Source organism: Budorcas taxicolor, chromosome 20, assembly GCF_023091745.1.
Source record: "Budorcas taxicolor isolate Tak-1 chromosome 20, Takin1.1, whole genome shotgun sequence".
NCBI lineage: Eukaryota > Metazoa > Chordata > Mammalia > Artiodactyla > Bovidae > Budorcas > Budorcas taxicolor.
Genome location: NC_068929.1, coordinates 43,467,073 through 43,487,998, shown reverse-complemented (window position 1 = coordinate 43,487,998; position 20,926 = coordinate 43,467,073). Strand labels below are relative to the sequence as shown.

The window sequence follows — 20,926 nt, the reverse complement described above, 5'->3', positions numbered from 1 at the left end:
GCCAGATGTCTGGATCTTACATACTTCATGCTAGTCACTCAGTCATGTCCAGCTCTTTGTGATTCCATGGAGGGATTTCCCAGGCAAGAATACTGGAGTGGGTTGCCATTTCCTTCTCCAGGGGATCTTCCTGACCCAGGGATTGAACCCAGGTCTTCTGCGTTGCAGGCAGATCCTTTACACTGAGCCACCAGGGAAGCCTGTCGTATATACTGGGTGACGTCAAACCTACCCTCTAAATACATCAGCTCCCCAGAAGCTCATGTTGCTCCATCTAAAGTTTTCAGTTCACTAAGCATTCCCCTCTCCAGCTCTATCACACCTCTGTGCTTCCATGCAACACAAGAAAAGCAAAGCTACTAAACAAAGGTTCTTGTGGATACGTCTACTCTCTCTATATGAGGGGAGCGCTTGAGTTATATGGCATCAGTGGGTCAGTGAAAAACGAGAGACAGGAAAAATACACGAGGTCAGAGGGATGAAAGGTGTTTCCAAGAAGCTACCTCCTAGCAAGTGGAATGAACCTCAAAAGCAGTTTGGAGTAAGAGCCTACTACAGGCTGAAACAACTCACTGGCTGCTGAATTAGCCTGCTTTCCTACATCTTGGTTTTACAATTCCTGCCAGATGGGTTTATGAAAATTACAGACATGAAATAGCAAGCTGAGTCACTGCCTGAATCTTAGGGTATCACTTGGCCAGACATTTCTTGCTTTTTACTATTCATTTTATGGTGGAGTAGAACCAGCAGAGAACAAGAATCATGAAAGTATGAATGTGAGCTTTTCTAACTCAATCAGGAAATACCAATTTGGCGTATGCAACAAGGAAAGCTCTATAAGTGAAATAAAAGGAATATCCCAATCCAGAAGAATGGGAAATACTGGATGGAGGTTGCGTTGCAAGTGTTCATCTCTATCATGATATTTTCATTACTTCAAGGGAAAGGATGCTAGGTCTCAGAGAGGTTTTTAAATTTTCTTCTGGAATTCCATCTTCATTTTGGTAATTCACCTATTAAGGGATGAGAGCTTAGGTATGGAAGATGGATATAATCTAGGCGTCTCATAAATGGAACTTAAAAGGTTTTTTTTCTCAAAATAAAATGCAATTATTTAGGCCAAAGCACCAGTTAGTTAACTTCACTTTCTATTTTAAATCCTATGCAATCAGTGATGAAATAAACAAGTTTTCAAGAACAATGGAGTATCTTTTTTGTTAAACTATAGTGACTATCTTAGGATAGTGGCTTATTATATTTTTCTTTTTCTGGCACCAGGCTGTTTCATTGATATGCCCAGTGTTTCTCAGTTTGGTCCACAGCTAGTTAGAACTTTATATCTAAAAAGAGAACTGAATATTTCAGAAGCACCTTGTGCTATAAACAAACTTCTCAGGGTACTCCTAATGTCTTCTCTTCTTCAGTTTTGTGTCTTACCAAAGTATTTTTTTCTATCACTCAAATTCAAACTTATATGTCTTTCTGCAACTTTGCCTTTCTTTCCCCTTCTCTTTTGTTTTCAGTCATGCCACTTTGCTGGCAGAATCTTAGTTCTCTGATTAGGGATCGAACCTGAGCCCCCAACAGTGGAAGAGCAGAGTCCTAACCACTGCACTACCAGGGAATTCCCCAGTTTTGTCTTTCCTATCAGTGACCCTAAACTTTTTTGCCATTTAAAAGATAGTACTTTATTTAGGTCAACTGTACATGGCCCAATGCCCTCTTTTAAAAATTAAAATTTTAATTCATTATATTTACATATTAAATTTATATTATTATATCATTATAGATTCAGATGCACGTTGTAAATAAATAATACAAAGAGGTCCCATGTACCCTTTACCCACTTTACCCTCATGGTAACATCTTGCAAAACTATAATACAATATCACAGCTAGGATGCTGATGTTGACATAGTCAAGACACGGAACATTTTCACCTGGTGGAATTCCTCATGTTGCACTTTGTAGCCAGACCTACTTTCCAGCCCTCCCCCACCCCCTTCTTAAGCTCTGGCAACCACTAATATGTTCTCTATTTAGATAATTTTATTATTTAAATAATGCTATGTAAATGGAATCTTACAGTATATAACCTTTGGGGACAAGTTTTTTTCACTAAGCATAATTGTTCAAAGATTCAAGGTCACTGCGTGTATCAATAATTGGTCCTTTTTCTTGCTGAGTAGTATTCCATGATATGGATCCATCACAGTTTATTTAACCATTCACCACACTGAGTTGAAACAACCCCTGGGTTGCTTCCAGTTTGGGGCTATTAAGATTAAGCTTCTATAAACTTTAATGTACAGGTTTTTAAAATATGAACATACATCTTCACTTCTTGTTGATAAATGCCCAGAGTACAACTGCTGGATCATAAGTAGTATCAGTTTACTTTTTAAAAACTGCCAAAATGAATTGAGGATAAAGGATCCATTTTTTGGACATAAGTGAGCACTTGAGAACATCTCATCAAGCAAGTCTTCTCCACTTTTCTTCCACTTGGGCGTACCATTGCTGAGAATGCCTTGAGCAATCATTTCTCAGTTTGATACAGTTATATTGCTTGACACCGCTTGACTAGAGATGCTGCTGACACCAGTGACTTTATTCGAGGCCAGAAGGGACAGTGCTTCCATGTACTGGGACTGAGGGTACCTATACATTTGCACATAAGAATAATTTTCACTTTGCCAAGTTATTATAAACATGCCAATAACTATGGCCTGGTCTTTTCAGTATTTTGTCCTCAATCTTCTTGAATTAGAAGTAAGTCACTTAACCTCTCTGTATTTGAATTTTTGATAATTAAGGATATTACACTGTAGCACATTTATCTCCCAGGGCTTTTTGGTAAGGATCAAAGAAATCACAGTACTTAATCATATCTACTCATTTCATATATAAGAAAATAAGCGCAAAGAAGTGAAGGGAATTCTCTAGTCATAATATTGGCTGATGGAAAACCCAGAATAACCACTCACATGTCCCAATTCCCAAGCCAATACTCTGGTTTAGTACTTTAAGTAAAAGTATTTCGAAAAGTTCCAACATTATATGATAAAAATGGTGAGAAAGCCCAGACCAGAGAGGCCAGGCCTTGAATAATCTAGTCAACAGGGTTCTTCCTAATGCCACCTCTTTTTCTGGCTGGACATTCAGAACATGCTCAGTGTTTTTCTTTCTTTAAGGCTGCTGCTGCTGCTAAGTCGCTTCAGTCATGTCCAACTCTGTGCGACCCCATAGACAGCAGCTCACCAGGCTCCCCCGTTCTTGGGATTCTCCGGGCAAGAACACTGGAGTGGGTTGCCATTTCCTTCTCCAATGCATGAAAGTGAAAATTGAAAGTGAAGTCGCTCAGTTGTGTCCAACTGCTAGCGACCCCATGGACTGCAGCCCACCAGGCTCCTCCATCCATGGGATTTTCCAGGTGAGAGTACTGGAGTGGGTTCTTTCAGGCTAGTGGCCACATAACAGGTAGGGGTGCAGTTGAGCCATTTACATGACTCCCCACTCTGAGCTTCCACCTAAGATGATGTTCTCTCATTGCTGGTTAATAAATACATCAATATATTAAGTTAAAAATAAGCTAAGATGTTTCCTCCTGAGAACCTCTGATATTCGGAGAATCCAGAATTCTCAACATTCCTTTACCAAACATTTCTGAAACCTGCCTTCAATCAGTTGATGTAATCAAATTTACACATTTTTATGACAACTTGGACTTCCTGTTAACTGGTGTTCGACAGTCTTTCCAAGTTTAAAGCAGTTTTCCATTCTTTTTTTTTTTTTCAGTGTCCTCCTTTAATACGTGTAAGTACAATGGCGCAAACAATAGTGTCTACTTCATAAAGTTGTGGAGAGAAATCAATAACACAATGTGAAATGTCTGGCATAAAGGAAGGGCAAAGAATGTTAAGGTTTGTGACTTTTTAGTGATATTAATAACATCACTATTTCATAAGAACGAAATAGGAATTACTACTCCTGAGTTAATTAAGGTAAAGCTTATCTCCTTATTTCTGCTCACCTCGTTCTAACTCAGAGACTTGCAGTGGTCTCTATGATTCTGTGATGTTGATGGTACAAGTGGTCAGGCAGAGAAGACAGTGGAATATTGAACTTATGTCTTTCCCCAATACCCACCCCCACTTTACAGATGAGAAAGCAGAGATTTAGGAGGTGATTCTCAAGCCACAATGCAATCTGATTCTCCTGACACCCTGATACTGATGCATGATCAGGAGAAGGAGATCTCAGTTTCCTTGGCTCTTTACCTGTGTCCGAGTTCATGGGCAACTGTGAAAGCCAAGGGGAGTCCAGAGTCTTCATTGATGTTACAACTCCGGTGAGGCTGGCACATTCCTGACAGGTGGGACAGCCCCAGAGTCTCACAGCGGTGATTGACACCTGCACAGAGGTCTTTTCTGAAAGCAAAGAACAGGGATGTGGAGGCGCCTCAAGAAACATCTAGAAAAAAAACCCATCTGGCCGTGAATTCACTTTCAACATGGTCTGTAAAGCATGATTAAAATTGTTTTTAAAAGTCCATATAAATCTTAGGGAGCGATTTTGAATTCACTAGGATTATTCTGATTTTACCACTTCATTATTGAATCTCATTCACACTCAAAGAAATATATAAAAATACAGCAAATGTTTCAATTTGAGTTGCTTTTATTCTTAATCTCAGGAAGCCAAATTATATTATTTGACACACAAGAGAAGGATTTGATTGAAAATTGGAATTAATCGAACTTTTAAACAGGGAAAGGACAACCATCAGTGGTTGAGGTTTTTCAAACATGAAATGCCTTTTGGCCTTTCTGAGGTATGTGTTCAAAAGGTATCCGAAAACTTTTGTTCATTCATGAAAAAGGTCATTGGTCCCATCAATCCATCTAGAGATCAAATTCATGGTCTCTCCGGTCCCACCACCCTAACAATACTGCATATGGGAGGGGATGGACATACAAAGAAAGACTCTTAGGATCTCACAGGATACGAGAAAGTTAGGCCCTTTAAAAAACTGTCCATTGAGTGTCTATTAAGTATTCAGCAATAAAGAGGATTAAAAGGAGTGACAAAAGGATTGTAAAATATGGGTCTTACAGGTAAGGAGCATAAGCTCCCACTAAGGGATCAGCTTCACCTCCACTAAGCACTGGAGACAGTAGAAGAAAAACCATGCCTTGACATGAATCCACCAGCCCCATTTCACAAGGTGCGTTCACACCAAATCCACCTTGCACTGAAAGCTCCTCTATAGGGAACTCTGTTGAAGTGGATCCCAGTCTAATCCTCCAGAGACCAGTTCAGTCCTCTCCTTCCCTCCCTTCCTGAGCCTACCTGCTCCTTCAGAGCAGAGATTCTCCGCAGGGGTTGGTCTTGTTCCTCGCACCCTCCTCAGGAACTTCTGGCAACGTCTGGAGACAGTTACGGCCGTCAAAACTTAGAGGAGGGTGCCACTGGCATCTCATGGATGGTGGCCAGGGATTCTGTTAAATACATCCCAGTGCACAGGCCAGACCCTCACAGCAAAGAATTAACCAACCCAAAATGTCAACAGTGTTACTTCTGAAAAATTCTGCTTCTGAACTTGAAATTCTCTCTATTGTCTAGGAGCTGGTTGAGGTTCATCAAAACTTGAAACCAGAACTATGTTGTAAAGAAGAAAAATGATCATAATAAGAAGAAAAGGAGAACAGATCCTTTGAATTCTTACTGGGTGACAGTATGGCTACTGGGGTCAAACTAATTGGATTTAAGTCCCTGCTATATCTGTTAAAAGCAGTGAGATTTGGGGCAGGTGACATAATTTATAAGACTCAGTTTCTCAATCTGTAAAATAGGAATGATTGATAGTAATGAACTATCAGGGTTGTTGTAGGGATTAAATGGAATGATAATTGTTCCAAGAGATGTAGAACTGAACCTGGCCCATGTCAAATACTCCTCAAAAGCCAGCTATCATTAACTCACTCATTTATTCATGTGAAAATGACAGGTAAAATTATTATGCTTTCAGAGAAAGAAAAGAGACAGCTAAGACACAGCTGCCTGCTGGCCAATGCTGGTTCCATGATCTAGGGTTCTTTCCTAGAGCCAGGTCTTGCCTAGACTGAAGTCTTCTTGGGGCCACTTGCCCGGGTCCTCATGTTCTCTAGCTGCCTGCTGGCTCCGCAAAGCCTCTGTGCTTAGATTCTACACCTATACCAACCTATTCCCTAGGGAAGTTCCAATCAACACAGGTGTCACAAGCCCTGATGAACCTAATGTAATAGGTTTATGCCACAGACTTATTTTGGAACATATTTGCAATTAGCCAAAACAGTGATTCTGGGATTGAAGTTTCCGGTTAGGGTAAGACAGATACTTGGATAAGGTGGGAGCTAATTATCATCCCGTGCAGATATCCAATGTACTCGGATAATCCTGTTAAAGGGACAGAGGACAAGCCAAGATGTTCAGGGGCAGTCCATCCTCCCCAGAGACAACAGATACCCAGGGCCTTCCTGATCATAATGTTGGAGGGACAGGCTGAAGGGCCTCTTCCACTCTACATCCCTGGATTCAGGATGTCTCTGAGTCTGCATAGGAGTATCCAGTGAAAACTCACCCTTCCCCTCCTCATTAACAGCTTCATTTGTCTAGATTAAAATAGTATCTGTTATACAGTAGGTGCTCAAAAAATATGTATTGGATCAATGAGCACACATAGCCTTCCAAGAGCCTGGGTTGATTAGGTAAATTCACTAGGTTTTCACAGCTATGAGTCCTAGAAGTCCTGATGGTTCTTATTAGCACACAGGGTCTCTGTAGTCAGAACAGTGTCTTCATGAGGATAAAGGAGACAAAGGTGCAAGAAAATCACTCTGCCTATTCAGGGAAGGCCCTTCTTCCCATATTCTGTCTTCAGCATCAGTCAGAGATGGAAGACTGATTTCTGTAGAGAGAGTTTCAAGTTTCAAAATTGGAGGAAATTTAAAAAAAAAATAAAATTAAAGGATAAGAAATTCCACGGTGAAGAGTTATAGGAAGCTTTAATGAGGATCTGCAAACAAGCTTACTGATTGTTTACAGAGCTGCACCGAGAAGCCAGTTTTAAAGATGAAATCATCTCTGGGATAGGAACAAGCAGATGCCGTTGATTAACACAGAGAGCTGTTCACATTTAGCAAGTTTGCTAACTCCTCCCTTATGGGGATGGGAGTCAGGAGGTATCTAGTTCACAGAAGCTCCCTTTTAAATGACCAAGAACAACAGAGAGTAGAAGAATCTCATGAGTGTGAATACCTGGCAACCCTTTCACTTGCCAATCCCCCCGCCCGTCTCACTATCCCTGGCTCTGGGGTACCTGGTGAGAAGGACGGCCACATCATGATGGGCAGGGTTGAGGTCACTCTTGGGATTGATGCTCTTCTGCCACTTGCAGAAGCTGGACAGTGTCTTCTCTGCATGGTGAACTATTTTCAATCCTTGCTGGAGAAAGAAGAGGGAGAGATTGGCACGGGTGAGATTTCTGCGGTCAGGGCCCATCACATTAGGCCCCAAAAGCAGCCAAGTGAAATGAGCTCTGGGTAGGTGCTCCCCAGACATTTGGCAAGAATCTGGGGAGCCCAACATGCTCCTCTGGGCCAGTCTCCTGCTCTAAACACTATTGTTTCCATGACTTCCACTAAAAGAACATAAAGATGAGAACTGTAGGACAGAAATGATATCTGGGGCAAGTAGACCTTGAAGAAAAACTAAAAATATATTAGCAAAGACCAACATCTGTTTGATGTTGGGTATTTTCATTTCTAATGCAAAATGAATAGATTTTCAACAAAATCTCCTTCATTTCATGAGGTTTCCTGCAAGGATGAATGGAACATTTCCTCATCCGTGGTCTCCATCTTGGTTTGACATCCATGGATGAAGATCAGAAGGTGACATAATCTCTCCAGGCTTTTAGGATCATTGACTGTCTGACAACAATTAGGATGCTGGAGTAGATGGCCCAGCCCACAATGTCAAAGGCTCCTGAGTCATATCTAGCTGGCCCACAGTTACTATTGAAGATGGGAGGAGAGGGCTGGTTCCAAATTAACTGGATGAACACTTGTCAAATGAAGAAGAAAAAAGATAATCAGCCCTAGAGGGACTCCAGTTTAATTTGAATTTTTAAAGAAGAATTTCCTTTGCCCCAACTCATTTCTGTGGAGTCTCTACATAGCCATCTCTTGTACAGGGTGGAGTCTACAGGGAGATGATGACCTACATTGGCCTACTCTAATCTGAGTCTATTACTCTGGACTCAGCCCAAGAACTTCATGTTGTCTCTACACCAAACTATGAGCTTTTTTCTCTATATTCTGTATTTTGATGAAACCCACATTCAAATTCAACAGGGCCCAAGAGATTCTGGTTGCCTGTTAGAAGCACTCCAAGGTCCCCCCATCCACACTGACTTACTACCAGAAATCACCTTCCCCTCATGAGAACACAAAAAGGTGGCTCATTGCTCAGGCAAACTCACTGAACTCCTAGAGTAAAGAAATTAAAGAGAAGAAACAGAGTGCATGATTTAATAATCCTCATCATTAGCATCTACTAAAGGAGCTATGGTGAAGGAGGAGAGGTTCTGGAGGGCTAGTTGGGCACAGGGGCATCAGTCTCCTAGTCAAACTGAAGGTAGAGCAAGAACCCTGCTGGAAGAAACCTACCATAAAGAACTGGCCTGGTGGCATGAACTACACATAGAAAGGAGGAAAAGAGGAAGTGAAGGTGGAGGGAAGAAGGAAGGGAAAGGAGGAAAGGGAGGAAGGAAACATTATTGATCTTTATTTATATGTCAGATAGTTATAGATAAATTCTCTTTTTAATTTAATTGCACCCTCTTAGTATTATTTATAGGCTTTCCTGGTAAGCTCAGCTGGTAAAGAATCCTCCTACAATGCAGGAGACCCCAGTTTGATTCCTGGGTCAGGAAGATCCACTGGAGAAGGGATAGGCTACACACTCCAGCATTCTTGGGCTTCCCTGGTGGTTCTTCGTTAGTGGCAGCACTATTTATAAAGAAAGTATTGCTATTTTCATTTTATAATAAGAGAAAATTAAACCTCAGAGAAGTAAAGAACTAGCAGAAGTTTGCTCAGGTCAGTTACTGAGTCAAAGACTATGAGGACGAAGGCTCCTAGATGGAGCTGTGGTTCTGTTAATAACTGGTGACCAGCCTCGTAAGCATGCTGCCTTACTTCCTCTCCTTCAGAGAGGAAGGCAAGCTATAAAACAAACCATCAACTATCCCCAGATTGCTTTGAGGTTTGTTTTAAACTCTACATTTGCTTGTTTGTTTTAGGGAGAGGAAGGATGTGAAAGACATACTCATTAATTAAAAAATAATGCCATTTTGCATTATTCCAAAGAAAATGAAACTGGCATAAATCTAACAAAATATGTACAGGATCTGTATCCAGAATATTACAACCTTCTGAGGGATGGCATGAGTCTTGATCTAAACTTCACACCTTATACAAAAATTTTCTCAAGGTGGACCACAGACCGATATATAAAATTTTTTTTTAAATTATAAAACTTTAAAAAAAATCAGGGGAAAATCTTGGGTTCCCAAGACCAGGAAAAAAGTTTAGAGACTGGGTACTGATAAAATCATCCAGAAAAGGAAAAACTGAAAAACTGAATCTCATCAAAATGAAAAACTTTTGTTCTGGAAGAAAGCTTGTGAGATAATGAACAGAAGAGCTCCAGAGTGAAGAAAGTATTTATAAGCCAGGTAGCTGTCAAGGTCTTGTCTCTAGAAAATCTAAAGACCTGTCAAATCTCAACAATGAAAGAACAACTAGAAAACTGGCAAAAGACATGAAGGGACATGCCACTGAAGAGGATATACAGATGGCAAAGACATGAAGGGACATGTCACTGAAGGGGATACACAGATGGCAAATAAGCACAATAAAAAGATGCTCAACCTTATTAACCATCAGAGAATTGCAAATGAAAACCATAATAAGATGCTGTTGTTTAGTCACTCAGTTGTGTCTGATTCTTTGCGATCCCATGAACTAGAGCCCACCAGCCTCCTCTGCCCATGGGATTTTCCTGGCAAGAATACTGGGGTTGATTGCCATTTCCTCCTTTAGGGCATCTTCCCGACCTAGGGATCAAATCTGCGTCTCCTGCTCTGGTAAGTGGCTTCTTTACCACTGAGCCTCCAGGGAAGCCCCTTTCACCCCACTAGGTTTCGTCCAACTTCTCTGTTCTTCTGCATCAAGGAGCATCATAATTTTCTGAATTAATCAAAGCGTTCTGAAAACTTTTGCTTTCAATTTGCCTTAGCAGCAAAATACCTCTATTGTAAAAGTATCATTTAAAAAAATGGCTCTTGTTAAACACACACACAAAAAGAAAGCTTAAGTTTTGAGTATCTTTTAAAAATGACTGTGGGTGTAATCATAACATGGTAGGTTTTAGTGATCAACCCTCTTCTTTTACATAATGGAAACATGCCTTTGGAATTTTCACCATAGACAAAAGAAACAAAAGAAATTGTGGAGGATTTTGAAAAAAAAAAAAAAAAAAAAAACAACTTAGAACATATCCTTTACCAGGTTCTGTAGGAAAACTAGTATTTGAAGAAATCCTTTTCTTTTTGCTTTATATTTAAGGTAAAATTACGTACCTAAAGGGGTCACTAAGCCCTGTGAAAATGACAGAGGAAAAGCTGTAAGGCATAATGAGACATTACTATGTGCCTATCAGAATGACTAACATTTTAAAAAGTGACAACACCCAAACAATGGTAAGGACGTGATAAAATTGGGTCACTCACACTGCTGGTAAGAATATAAATTGTACAGCCACTATGGAAAACAGTTTGAAGTTTCTTAAAAAAACTAAACCTGCAACAATTATATGACCCAACTGCATTCCTGGACATTTGTCCCAGAGAAATGAAGACTTACGCTCACACAAAAGCTTGTAGCAGAATGTTTACAGCAGCTTCATGCCTGGTAGCAGAAAACTGGAAAGAACCCAAATGTCCCTCAATGAGTGAATGGTTAAATAAACTGTCATGTACCATGGAATGCTACTTAGGACTAAAAAGGAACAAACTTTCCATACACACTACTTGGATGGATCTCAAGGGAATTATGACCAATGAAAAAAATTCAGTCTCAAGAGGTTACATGAAAAAAAAAAATCTCAAGAGTTTACATAGTATACGATTCCATTTATATAACATTCTTGAAACGATAGAGGATGTAGAACAGATTAGTGCTTTCCAGGATTTAGGTCAATAGGCAGAAGGGAGGTATCAAAGGGTAGCATCTGTGTAATGAACCGTTCTGTACTGTGGCAAAGTTCCAGAAATCTACACATACTAAAACTGCATAGAACTAAATGTAAACAGACACAATCAATGTGCATGCTCAGTCACTTCAGTCATGTCTGACTGCGCAGTCGCATGGACTGTAACCTGGGAGGCTCCTCGTCCATGGGATTCTCCAGGCGAGAATACTGGAGTAGACTGCCATTCGCTAGGGGATCTCCTCGACCCATGTATCGAACCCGGACCTCTTATGTCTGCTGCACTGGCAGGCGGGTTCTTTACCACTAGGGTCATCTAAGTGCTTGTAAAACTGGTGAAATCTGAATAAGAAAGGTAGTTTGTATGAATATTGATCTATTAGTTCTGATCTTGTACCAAATGTACAAGATCTTATACAAGATGTTACCCTTGGGGGAAACTGGATAAAGGGAATAAAGGATTTCACTGCAATATTTCTTACAACTATATGTGAATCTACAATTATCTCAAGAAATTTTTAACATCTTAAAAGTAACAGTTGGCCGGAACCAAGACTAGAGGGTTGCAATAGATCTTATAAAATGCTTTAAATATCGGTCTACATGGGTAACTTACTAATTAATTATATGCGAGTTCTCAAAGTTTTGAATCAAAGGGAACCTATAATCTTTCAGATGTGTTGTTACAGTGGGTGGGAAGAGCCCCCACACCACACACTCACACATCCACACACTCACTCTGAAGTTAAGTTCTTTATTTAGATAACCATGAATATAAAGGCTTGTTAGAGCCAAAGTGGCCACACAAGCAGAAGCAGACAGAGCACCTCTTAGAATGATCTCCGCGGGCTCACAGTCACTGGTGGGATATGGCCAGATTGGAAAAATTCAATTTTTTATTTCAATATTGTCCATTTGCATTTTGGTTGGGAGCTGGACACAACTTGGTGGCTAAACAACAAGTACATTGGTTCAGTTCAGTTCAGTCGCTCAGTCGTGTCCGACTCTTTGTGACCTCATGAGCTGCAGCATGCCAGGCCTCCCTGTCCATCACCAACCCCCGGAGTTCACCCAAACTCATATCCATTGAGTCGGTGATGCCATCCAACCATCTCACATCCTCTGTCGTCCCCTTCTCCTCCTGCCCTCAATCTTTCCCAGCATCGGGGTCACTTCAAATGAGTCAGTTCTTCGCATTGGACTCATCATTTTGCAAGAACTTACACACCAATCTACATGTGTGTCTGTTTAAAGAAAAGCAAATGTCTACAAATATCCACTCTCCCTGGATACTGAGCCAAATTCAAATGTGAGCAAGGACCTGGGGAAACAGTCATCTTCCAGACCCTGCTGCACAGACTCTGCCTCCAGTTTTCCCAATGTTACTATGAGTCCATTTCCTTGAAGGGCCTTAGGAATTATAAGTCCAGTCCTCTTGTTTAAACAGTGAGGAGATCCAGGTCTTAGAGGGGAGGACTTCAGCCAACTCAGAGCTGGTTTTGGCAGAGCAAGGTTGGAATGCCAGTTTTGCAGCTACTAGTCCAGGACTGGTGGTTTTCAAACTACCGAAGCTGTTTTTCAGTTTCTCAGTTGTGTCTTTACTCTTTGGGATCCCGTGGACTGCAGCACACCAGGCTTTCCTGTCCTTCACCAACTCCCAGAGTTTGTCCATAGGGTCAGTGATGCTATCCAACCATCTCATCTCTGTCATCCCCTTTTTCCCTCCTGCCCTCAAATCTTTGCCAGCATCACATTGTCTCTTCCAATGAGTTGGAAGACACTTCTCTAAATATTTTGCTTTGAGTAATTGGAAAGACTTAGCAATTCAAATACTGATGGTTACTGTTTATTTATCTCCCCCACCTCACACTCCCACCACCAGGGGAAGACAAACACAGACAGAGACCCTCTACTTCTGAGATCCCCTAGCTCTCCTTCCTCTTCTTACTCTCAGGCCTGTTCTTGGGTAGCTCTTCTTCTTTTTGGCTCATTGCTATTAATAGTTAACTCTTGATCACAGTTTTATTTTGGGTATTCACCTATACACTATTAACTTTCAAGTCTATATCTCATTCCCAACCTCCTAGAGGGAGGTTGGGTCAAACTCATGGACCCAAATCTCTTGATGGACACACTCTTCTGGCTTGCACCACAGACAGCCCTAACTCCACGTCGCTGACACTCTGTCTCCCTGTTAACCTGCTATTCTTCCCGCATCTTCTTAGTTACAGGAACCATCATCAAGTTGGTGTCCTCCTATTGGTCTCCTCTCTCTTTCAACAGCCCAGTTTGCCATCATGTGCTGTTAACTCAACCTTCTCTCCATCTTTACTCCCAACTGTCTGAGTTCAAACCCTCATCATTTTATTCTTGAATTAATTCTTGTAGCATCTTTTCACTGTTCTCCTTCTTCTTTTTAAATCTATCCTCCTTGCCATCACCAGGTAGGTCCAGCCAAAACCAAAGTCTGCTCATATCACCATGCAAGACTTGAGACCTTTCAAAGTCTAGCCTCCAGGAAGCCCTCCCTTCATGCTTCAACCTCACAGTTTGTGTCCCAGCAACATTCAAACTGCCTGTGTTACCATTTGCCTCACCCCCAGACATATGTTTTTTCTCTCCTTGCTTTCTTCAGGCTGCCTCCTCTGTCTAGAAAGCCTCATTTCTCTCCATATTTATTCCCTTTAACTTACCCGCTATCCATTAATTTTTAAAGACTCAACTGGGACATTTCCAAGAAGTCTTCCCTGCCTCCTCATCTGGAGGAGTTTTCTACAAATATGTCGTGTGCGCCTTGGTTCACAGCATTTGCTGCACTAGGTTGAAATGTTAAAATTGTGTGATGTTACTCTCAGAGATTTCTGAGAATCTGCCTTCCAGATTATAAACCTCAGTTTAGCTTGAGTAAAATTCTTTTTCTCTTAACTTAGTAGTTAATTGAACTTTTGTCAACAGAAGAAAGAAAAAAAAATGTTAGAGCCCCAAGTCTACCCTCAAATCATGCTTGCTTTCTCCTTATTGCCTTTGCCAGTTCTTCTTATAGCCAAAGCAAGTGCAATTCACTGAGCTGCTGGTCATTTGTAGCTCGGTACTTTGCCCTTGTATAGAACTTTCATTTACAGTATGTGGCATTTAACACAAGTTCCATGTTACTACTTTCCTATTAGATGTCACGACTCTTGCAGGAAATTTTAATTGAGCACAACTTTTTTCAGCCTCTTCATCTCCAAGTCTCATAAGAGACTAAGTCCAAGAAATACTCAGTTTCTTGAATGCACGTGATCCCAGGAGCCATGGTTAGCTATGCCTCAACACCATGTAGCTCTCAGCATGCACAAGATACAGAAGAGCTTCAGAGAGATAACACTGATGCACGATGAATAAGGGGAGGCTTGTACTGAACATTTCCTATAAAACATCCTTGTCATTATCTGCACTTCTCAAAACAAACCCCCATCCACACAATTTTTTTTCCCATTTCCTTTGTAAACAAAAATAGATTTCCCTTTTTGTTCCTTCCTCATTTTTTCTCACCTCATTTTCTCATCCACTTCAGTCCAATTCACTTCTCACTTCCCCTTTCCTATTCATTTGAGTATGTGACCTGATTGAACAGGGAGGTGACCTAGAGGAAGTCAGCAATGGCTTGCAGAAATAGTCCCAAATGCGAGAGAGAAATTGATTTTGCAAGAACGTGGCTTTTATTATAAGTTGTCCTCTTTGTAATCTCTCTCATTATAATGAAAAAAAGATCATGTATTGATTTCCTAGAGAATTTGTGATTCACTGCACAGTCTGATCATGCTCTGCTAGCTAGGCTTAGGTTCTTAAAAGAAAGAGAACAGGCAGAGAGAGAAAAGCAGTAAAAAGTTTAACCTAAAAACTTCCAGTGTACCTAAGGAATAACTCATCTGATGGTCAGAGGAAGAGATACTTGGTATTTTTTAAAGTGGTGAGTGTACAAATTCATTGCCCATATTTTTTGACATTTATCTTGAAAAAGCAGCAGTTCTACAGATTATTACAGACCCACACATCACCCTGGGGACAGGGGAGGTCACCAGTCTGAGTTGCCAAAGTCAACAGGCTTTTAACTCCAGAGTCTCACAGAAGTGAACCCAACACTAAAGATGGAGAGACATTCTCTGTGCAAACAGACATCTCTTTCCTATTTGTCAGCCCTGCTGCTCCTTCAAGCCAGCCTGACACCCCAAGGCCCTACCCCTCAGTGGCACTGTGATCTGGGGCCATGTGGCTGGCTTCATCACAACTCACTCCCACCCCAGCTTTGGCTCTATCCTGTTCTTAAAAGAAGTCTCCAGATTCTAAAGACCCTATTCATCTCCTTCAGGTGTTTTGTTTTCCATCAAAAAACTTTGGTACAATCTCCTCATCTGTGAAATGAGTATAATAGTAACAGTTGCCAGGGTTGCTGTGAGACCTAAATAATGATGATGACGATGATAAGAATGAGAATGATACTGATAAGTAACACTGATGGAATGGTTTCAACAAGCCTGACTATGCTGACCATTATATGAATTAACATGCTTCATTCTCACAGCAACACCAGGAAGTAAACATTCTTATCCCCATTTTACCAAATGAAGAAATGGGGGCACAGACAAGAAACCTACCAGAGCTTATATGGCTAGGAAGAGGTGGGACTAACTATAAATCTGTGCTTGCCACGATGTCAACTGCTCACAGAAGTAGGAGGGAAGAGAGCAGTCCCTGGCCAACTGTTGAGCAGGGAGGTCATTGAATGAATTGGTCTTAAGTGGAAAGGGCTAAAAGGCTAAGTTTGTGTCTGAGTCCCTGAGGGAGAACAGGAGTTCAAAAGATAGGATAGGGTCATAAAGTGAAGATGAGAGTTTGATTCAAGGCTGGATGGAAGCAAGACAGGAAAGAGAGCAAGTTGGTTCATATGTGAAGCCACTCTGATTTCTTGGCCCATGATGTCTTAATCAGCACGGCAAACATTTCCAGCTCATGGTTTTGTGTATGTGTGTTTCCACTGGTCTGAAATATAACCCTCTATTCCTTGAGATGTCTCTAGGATGCTCCAAAATGAGTATCATGTCAAACTTATCCTCAAAATGTGATGCAATTCCACAGTGGTTTTCACATGGCAGTAACTGAGAAATAGCGCCCTACTCCAGTAATCTTAGCTAGAAAGTCCCATGGTCGGAGGAGCCTAGTGGGCTACAATCCAAGAGGTCGCAGACAGCCGGACACAACTGAGTACACGTGCAGCTGACACAGAGGAAGTGTATTTTCCGTATGGAGGTTGACCACCAAGGCTCTTGAACCCAGCACAGAAAATGAAAGCCAAAATGGTGTGGGCTGCCAGGTAGGATTTTGAATAAGGAAGAAGAGAGTCATAGGAACTCACTGATGGCAGAGACCTACCTCCGTGTCCCCCACCTCATGTCACTCTCCACAGAGCCCCAGAGCCATCTCTCTAATGCTTCTCTCTCCACTTCATCTCTCAGTTTGGAATCATCCAGAAGGTTTCAAAGGATTAGATCCACATCCCATCAGGGGTGATAGGCTTGTCATGATTTGGCCACTGTTGACCCTTAGCTTCACCCACTGACTGTTGCTCTCACTCATTCACGCTTTCCTTTATCTGTTCTAAACCAGTGGGGCTGAGTGGTGAGCAACACCAGACCCAGCCTCTGCACTTAAGTCCCACACACTAATGCACGAGAGTGCATCAGGCCAAGAGATATAAAATTATAACTCAGAAATGTGCTACAAAGGAGAAATGCAGTGTTGTGGAATTATATAATAGAATGTTACTGAGCATGGATCTCAAGGAAGGCTTCCTCAGCCAAGTGACACTTGAACTGAGATCTGAAAGATAAAGGTGTTAACTAACTGAACTCCACAAGGAAGACAGGCTGAACAACAAGATTAGCAGTAGGAGAAAGCATGATGAATAGAAAACTATCACTCTATCCTAACAGCAAGTGGGACACAGTAAGAGTTTAGAGAGGGAATCAGGAAAACACTGGATTGCTTTAAATCAGGCATGTGCTTTGGGAAGGGATGTCAGGAGAGTAGAGATAATCAGATTACCATTTGGAGATCATCCTGTCTGCAATGAGAAAACAAGATCCAAAGGAATCCAAATAGAACAGAAAGTATATACACCTAGAGCCCACGGAAGAGACAACTGGTCCTGACTTTAAGTGATGTAAATGGAGTTTGTCAGAGAAAACTGACAGTACCTGATGATGGGCTGGATTTGGGGTGGAGGCGGGAGGAGGCGGGATCATGAACGATTTCTAGGACCTTGGCTCCTACAACTGGATGCATGTTGATGTCATGCACAGAGACGGGCAACACTGGAACAAGACCCAGTGGGAATGGAGGTGGGCAGGTTTTGATCAGCTATATTCTCTCCTGCCTCCAGCGCAATCACAGTTTCCTTTTTTCACAACAAGCGATCTCAGTTTGAAGTTTTCTACTTTGTGTCTTTGTGCAGGAGATGCTAAGCTCCTTAGAATCAGGAAATAGGACTTAGATTTGTGTTAGTACCTTCAGTGGCTAACACGGCATTTGACAAAGAGCTGATGCACCACCACTCGCTTCTCATTTGCAGATGAAGAAAAAGGAGGGATGCAGCCGTGATGGGACTTTCTCAGTTACCACGGGATAATGACAGAGGTGGGATGATGACAGAGTCGGGACTCGAACTCAAGTCTCCCTGCTCAAGAGCAGTCACCTCTCAACACCTCACACTAAACTTTCTGCCTGTGGCTACTGCTGCTAAGTTGCTTCAGTTGTGTCCGACTCTGTGTGACCCCATAGATGGCAGCCCACCAGGCTCCCCCATCCCTGGGATTCTCCAGGCAAGAGTACTAGAGTGGGTTGCCATTGTCTTCTCCACTTGTGGCTGCTACCTCAATGTTAATTAAGGAATCATTACTGCTCTTTCTCAGGGATGCTTATTAGTCCAAGATGTGAAGAACAGATCCAACTGTTCTCCGAGAATCAAGAAAATGGGAACTGTTAACTGCAATGCTCCAATGGGCTGGCAATTCTGTTGTCAAATTGTGAACCCTGTGCCACTTGGAGATTCTATAAAAGTTTGAATGAGGAAGACATTTGGCAATTGGGACAAAGGAAGCTGTGGCTATTTTATAGCAATTCATGTGTGTCTCATTGCATTTGCCAAATGAGGATGGAAAGAAAAACAATGTAATCGTGATAGGGCCAAAGGGGTAATGACCAATCAAGCTCTTTCAAAGGATTCCACTGGCAGTGAGACTTTGGCGGCCTTGTTTCCGAAAATGAAGAGTTGCATGGTTCAAAGGGCTCCAATCCATGGAAAACACATATTGAGCTCCTACTAAGGCTATTGTTGAAACTGTGAGGGTAAAGGTTTTCCTTTCTACACTTAGGAGAAACTTCCTTCCCCTCACTGCCAAAACCATGGCTGAGCATGCATATATGTTAGACCATTTTCCAAGAGTGAAGATTTGCCCTCCAAGATCAGTCAGTCAGTTCAGTTGTTTAGTCATGTCCAACTCTTTGCAACCCCATGGACTGCAGCAAGCCAGGCTTCCCTGTCCATCACCAAATCCTAGAGTTTGCTCAAACTCATGTTCATCGAGTTGGTGATATCATCCACCATCTCGTCCTCTGTCGATCCCTTCTCCTCCTGCCTTCAATATTTCCCAGCATCAAGGTCTTTCCTCATGAGACAGTTCTTCGCATCAGGTGGTCAAAGTATTGGAGCTTCATCATCAGTCCTTCCAGTGAATATTCAAGGTTGATTTCCTTTAGGGTTGATTGGTTAGAACTCCTTGCAGTCCAAGGGACTCTCAAGAGTCTTCTCCAACACCACAGTTCAAAACATCAATTCTTCAGCACTCAGCTTTCTTTATGGTCCAACTCTCACATCCATACATGACTACTGGAAAAACCATAACTTTGACTAGATGGACCTTTGTCAGCAAAGTAATGTCTCTGCTTCTTAATATGCTATCTCTATCTGTCATAACTTTTCTTCCAAGGAGCAAGCATCTTTTAATTTCATGGCTGCAGTCACCATTTGCAGTGATTTTGGAGCCCAAGAAAATTAAGTCTGTCACTGTTTCCATTGTTTCCGCATGTATTTGCCATGAAGTGATGGGACCAGATGCCATGATCTTTATTTTTTTAATGTTGAGTTTTAAGCCAGGTTTTTCATTCTTCTCTTTCATTTTCATCAAGAGGCTCTTTAGTTCTTCTTCACTTTCTGATGTAAAGGTGTCATCTGCATATCTGAGGTTATTAATATTTCTCCTGGTAATCTTGATTCTAGCTTGTCCTTCATACAGTCTGGCATTTCACCTGATGTACTCTGCATATGTCATGAACCTCTGTCTATAGTTCTTCAGGTACTCTATCAGATCTAATCCCTTGAATCTATTTGTTATTGTATAATTGTAAGGGATTTGATCTAGGTCATACCTGAACAATCTAGTGATTTTCTCTACTTCTTCAATGTAAGTCTGAATTTGGCAATAAGGAGTTCATGATCTGAGCCACAGTCAGTTCCCAGTCTTGTTTATGCTAACTGTATAGAGCTTTTCCAACTTCAGCTGCAAAGAATATAATCAATCTGATTTCAGTATTGACCATCTGGTGATGTCCATGAGTAGAGTCATCTCTTGTATTGTTGGAAGAGGGTGTTTGCTATGACAAGTGTATTCTCTTGGGAAAACTCTGTTAGCCATTGCCCTGCTTTATTTTGTACTCCAAGGCAAAACTTTCCTGTTACTCCAGGTATCTCTTGACTTCCTACTTTTGAATTCTAGTCCCCTATGATGAAAAGCACATCTTTTTTGGTGTTAGTTTTAGAAGGTCTTGTAGGTCTTCATAGAAGTGTTCAACTTCAGCTTCTTTGGCATTAGTGGTTGGGGCATAGACTTGGATTTCTGTGATACTGAATGGTTTGCCTTGGAAATGAACAGAGATTATTCTGTCATTTTTGAGACTGCACCTAAGAACTGCATTTCAGACTCTTTTGTTGACTATGAGGGCCACTTCTAAGGGATTCTTGACCACAGTAGTAAATATAATGGTCATCTGTATTAAATTTGTCCATTCCAGGCCGTTTTAGTTCACTGATTTCTAAAATGTCGATGTTCACTTCTGCCTTCTCCTGTTTGACCACTTTCAAATTACCTTGATTTATGTGCTTAACATTTCAGGTTCCTATGCAATATCGCTCTTTACAGCATCGGCCCTTGCTTCTATCACCAGTCACATCCACAACTGGGCATTGTTTTTGCTTTGGCTCCATCCCTTCATTCTTTCTGGAGTTATTTCTCCACTCTTCTCTAGTAGTATATTGGGCACCTACTGACCTGAGCAGTTCATCTTTCAGTGTCATATTTTTTTGCCTTGTCATACTGTTTATGGGTTTTCAAGGCAAGAATCCTGAAGTGGTTTGCCACTCTCTTCTCCAGTGGACCACGTTTTGTCAGAACTTTCCACCATGACCCATCTGTCTCAGGTGGCCCTACATAGCATGGCTCATAGTTTCATTGAGTTAGACTAACCAACTGATCAGTTTGGTTAGTTTTCTGTGATTGTGGTTTTTATTCTGTCTG

At 41.4% G+C, this 20,926-nt stretch overlaps 1 protein-coding gene across 1 annotated transcript in view; it reads right to left on the bottom strand.

Annotated features, from left to right (window-relative positions):
- ADAMTS12 (ADAM metallopeptidase with thrombospondin type 1 motif 12) overlaps window positions 1-20,926 on the bottom strand; it is a 382,516-nt gene that overhangs the window by 155,869 nt on the left and 205,721 nt on the right. Inside the window, exons 6-7 of the mRNA XM_052659198.1 lie at window positions 7,360-7,484; window positions 4,280-4,429 (exon numbers count right to left, since the gene is read on the bottom strand). Of these exons, the coding sequence (XP_052515158.1) occupies window positions 4,280-4,429; window positions 7,360-7,484 (275 nt within the window). The remainder of the gene's footprint in view (window positions 1-4,279; window positions 4,430-7,359; window positions 7,485-20,926) is intronic.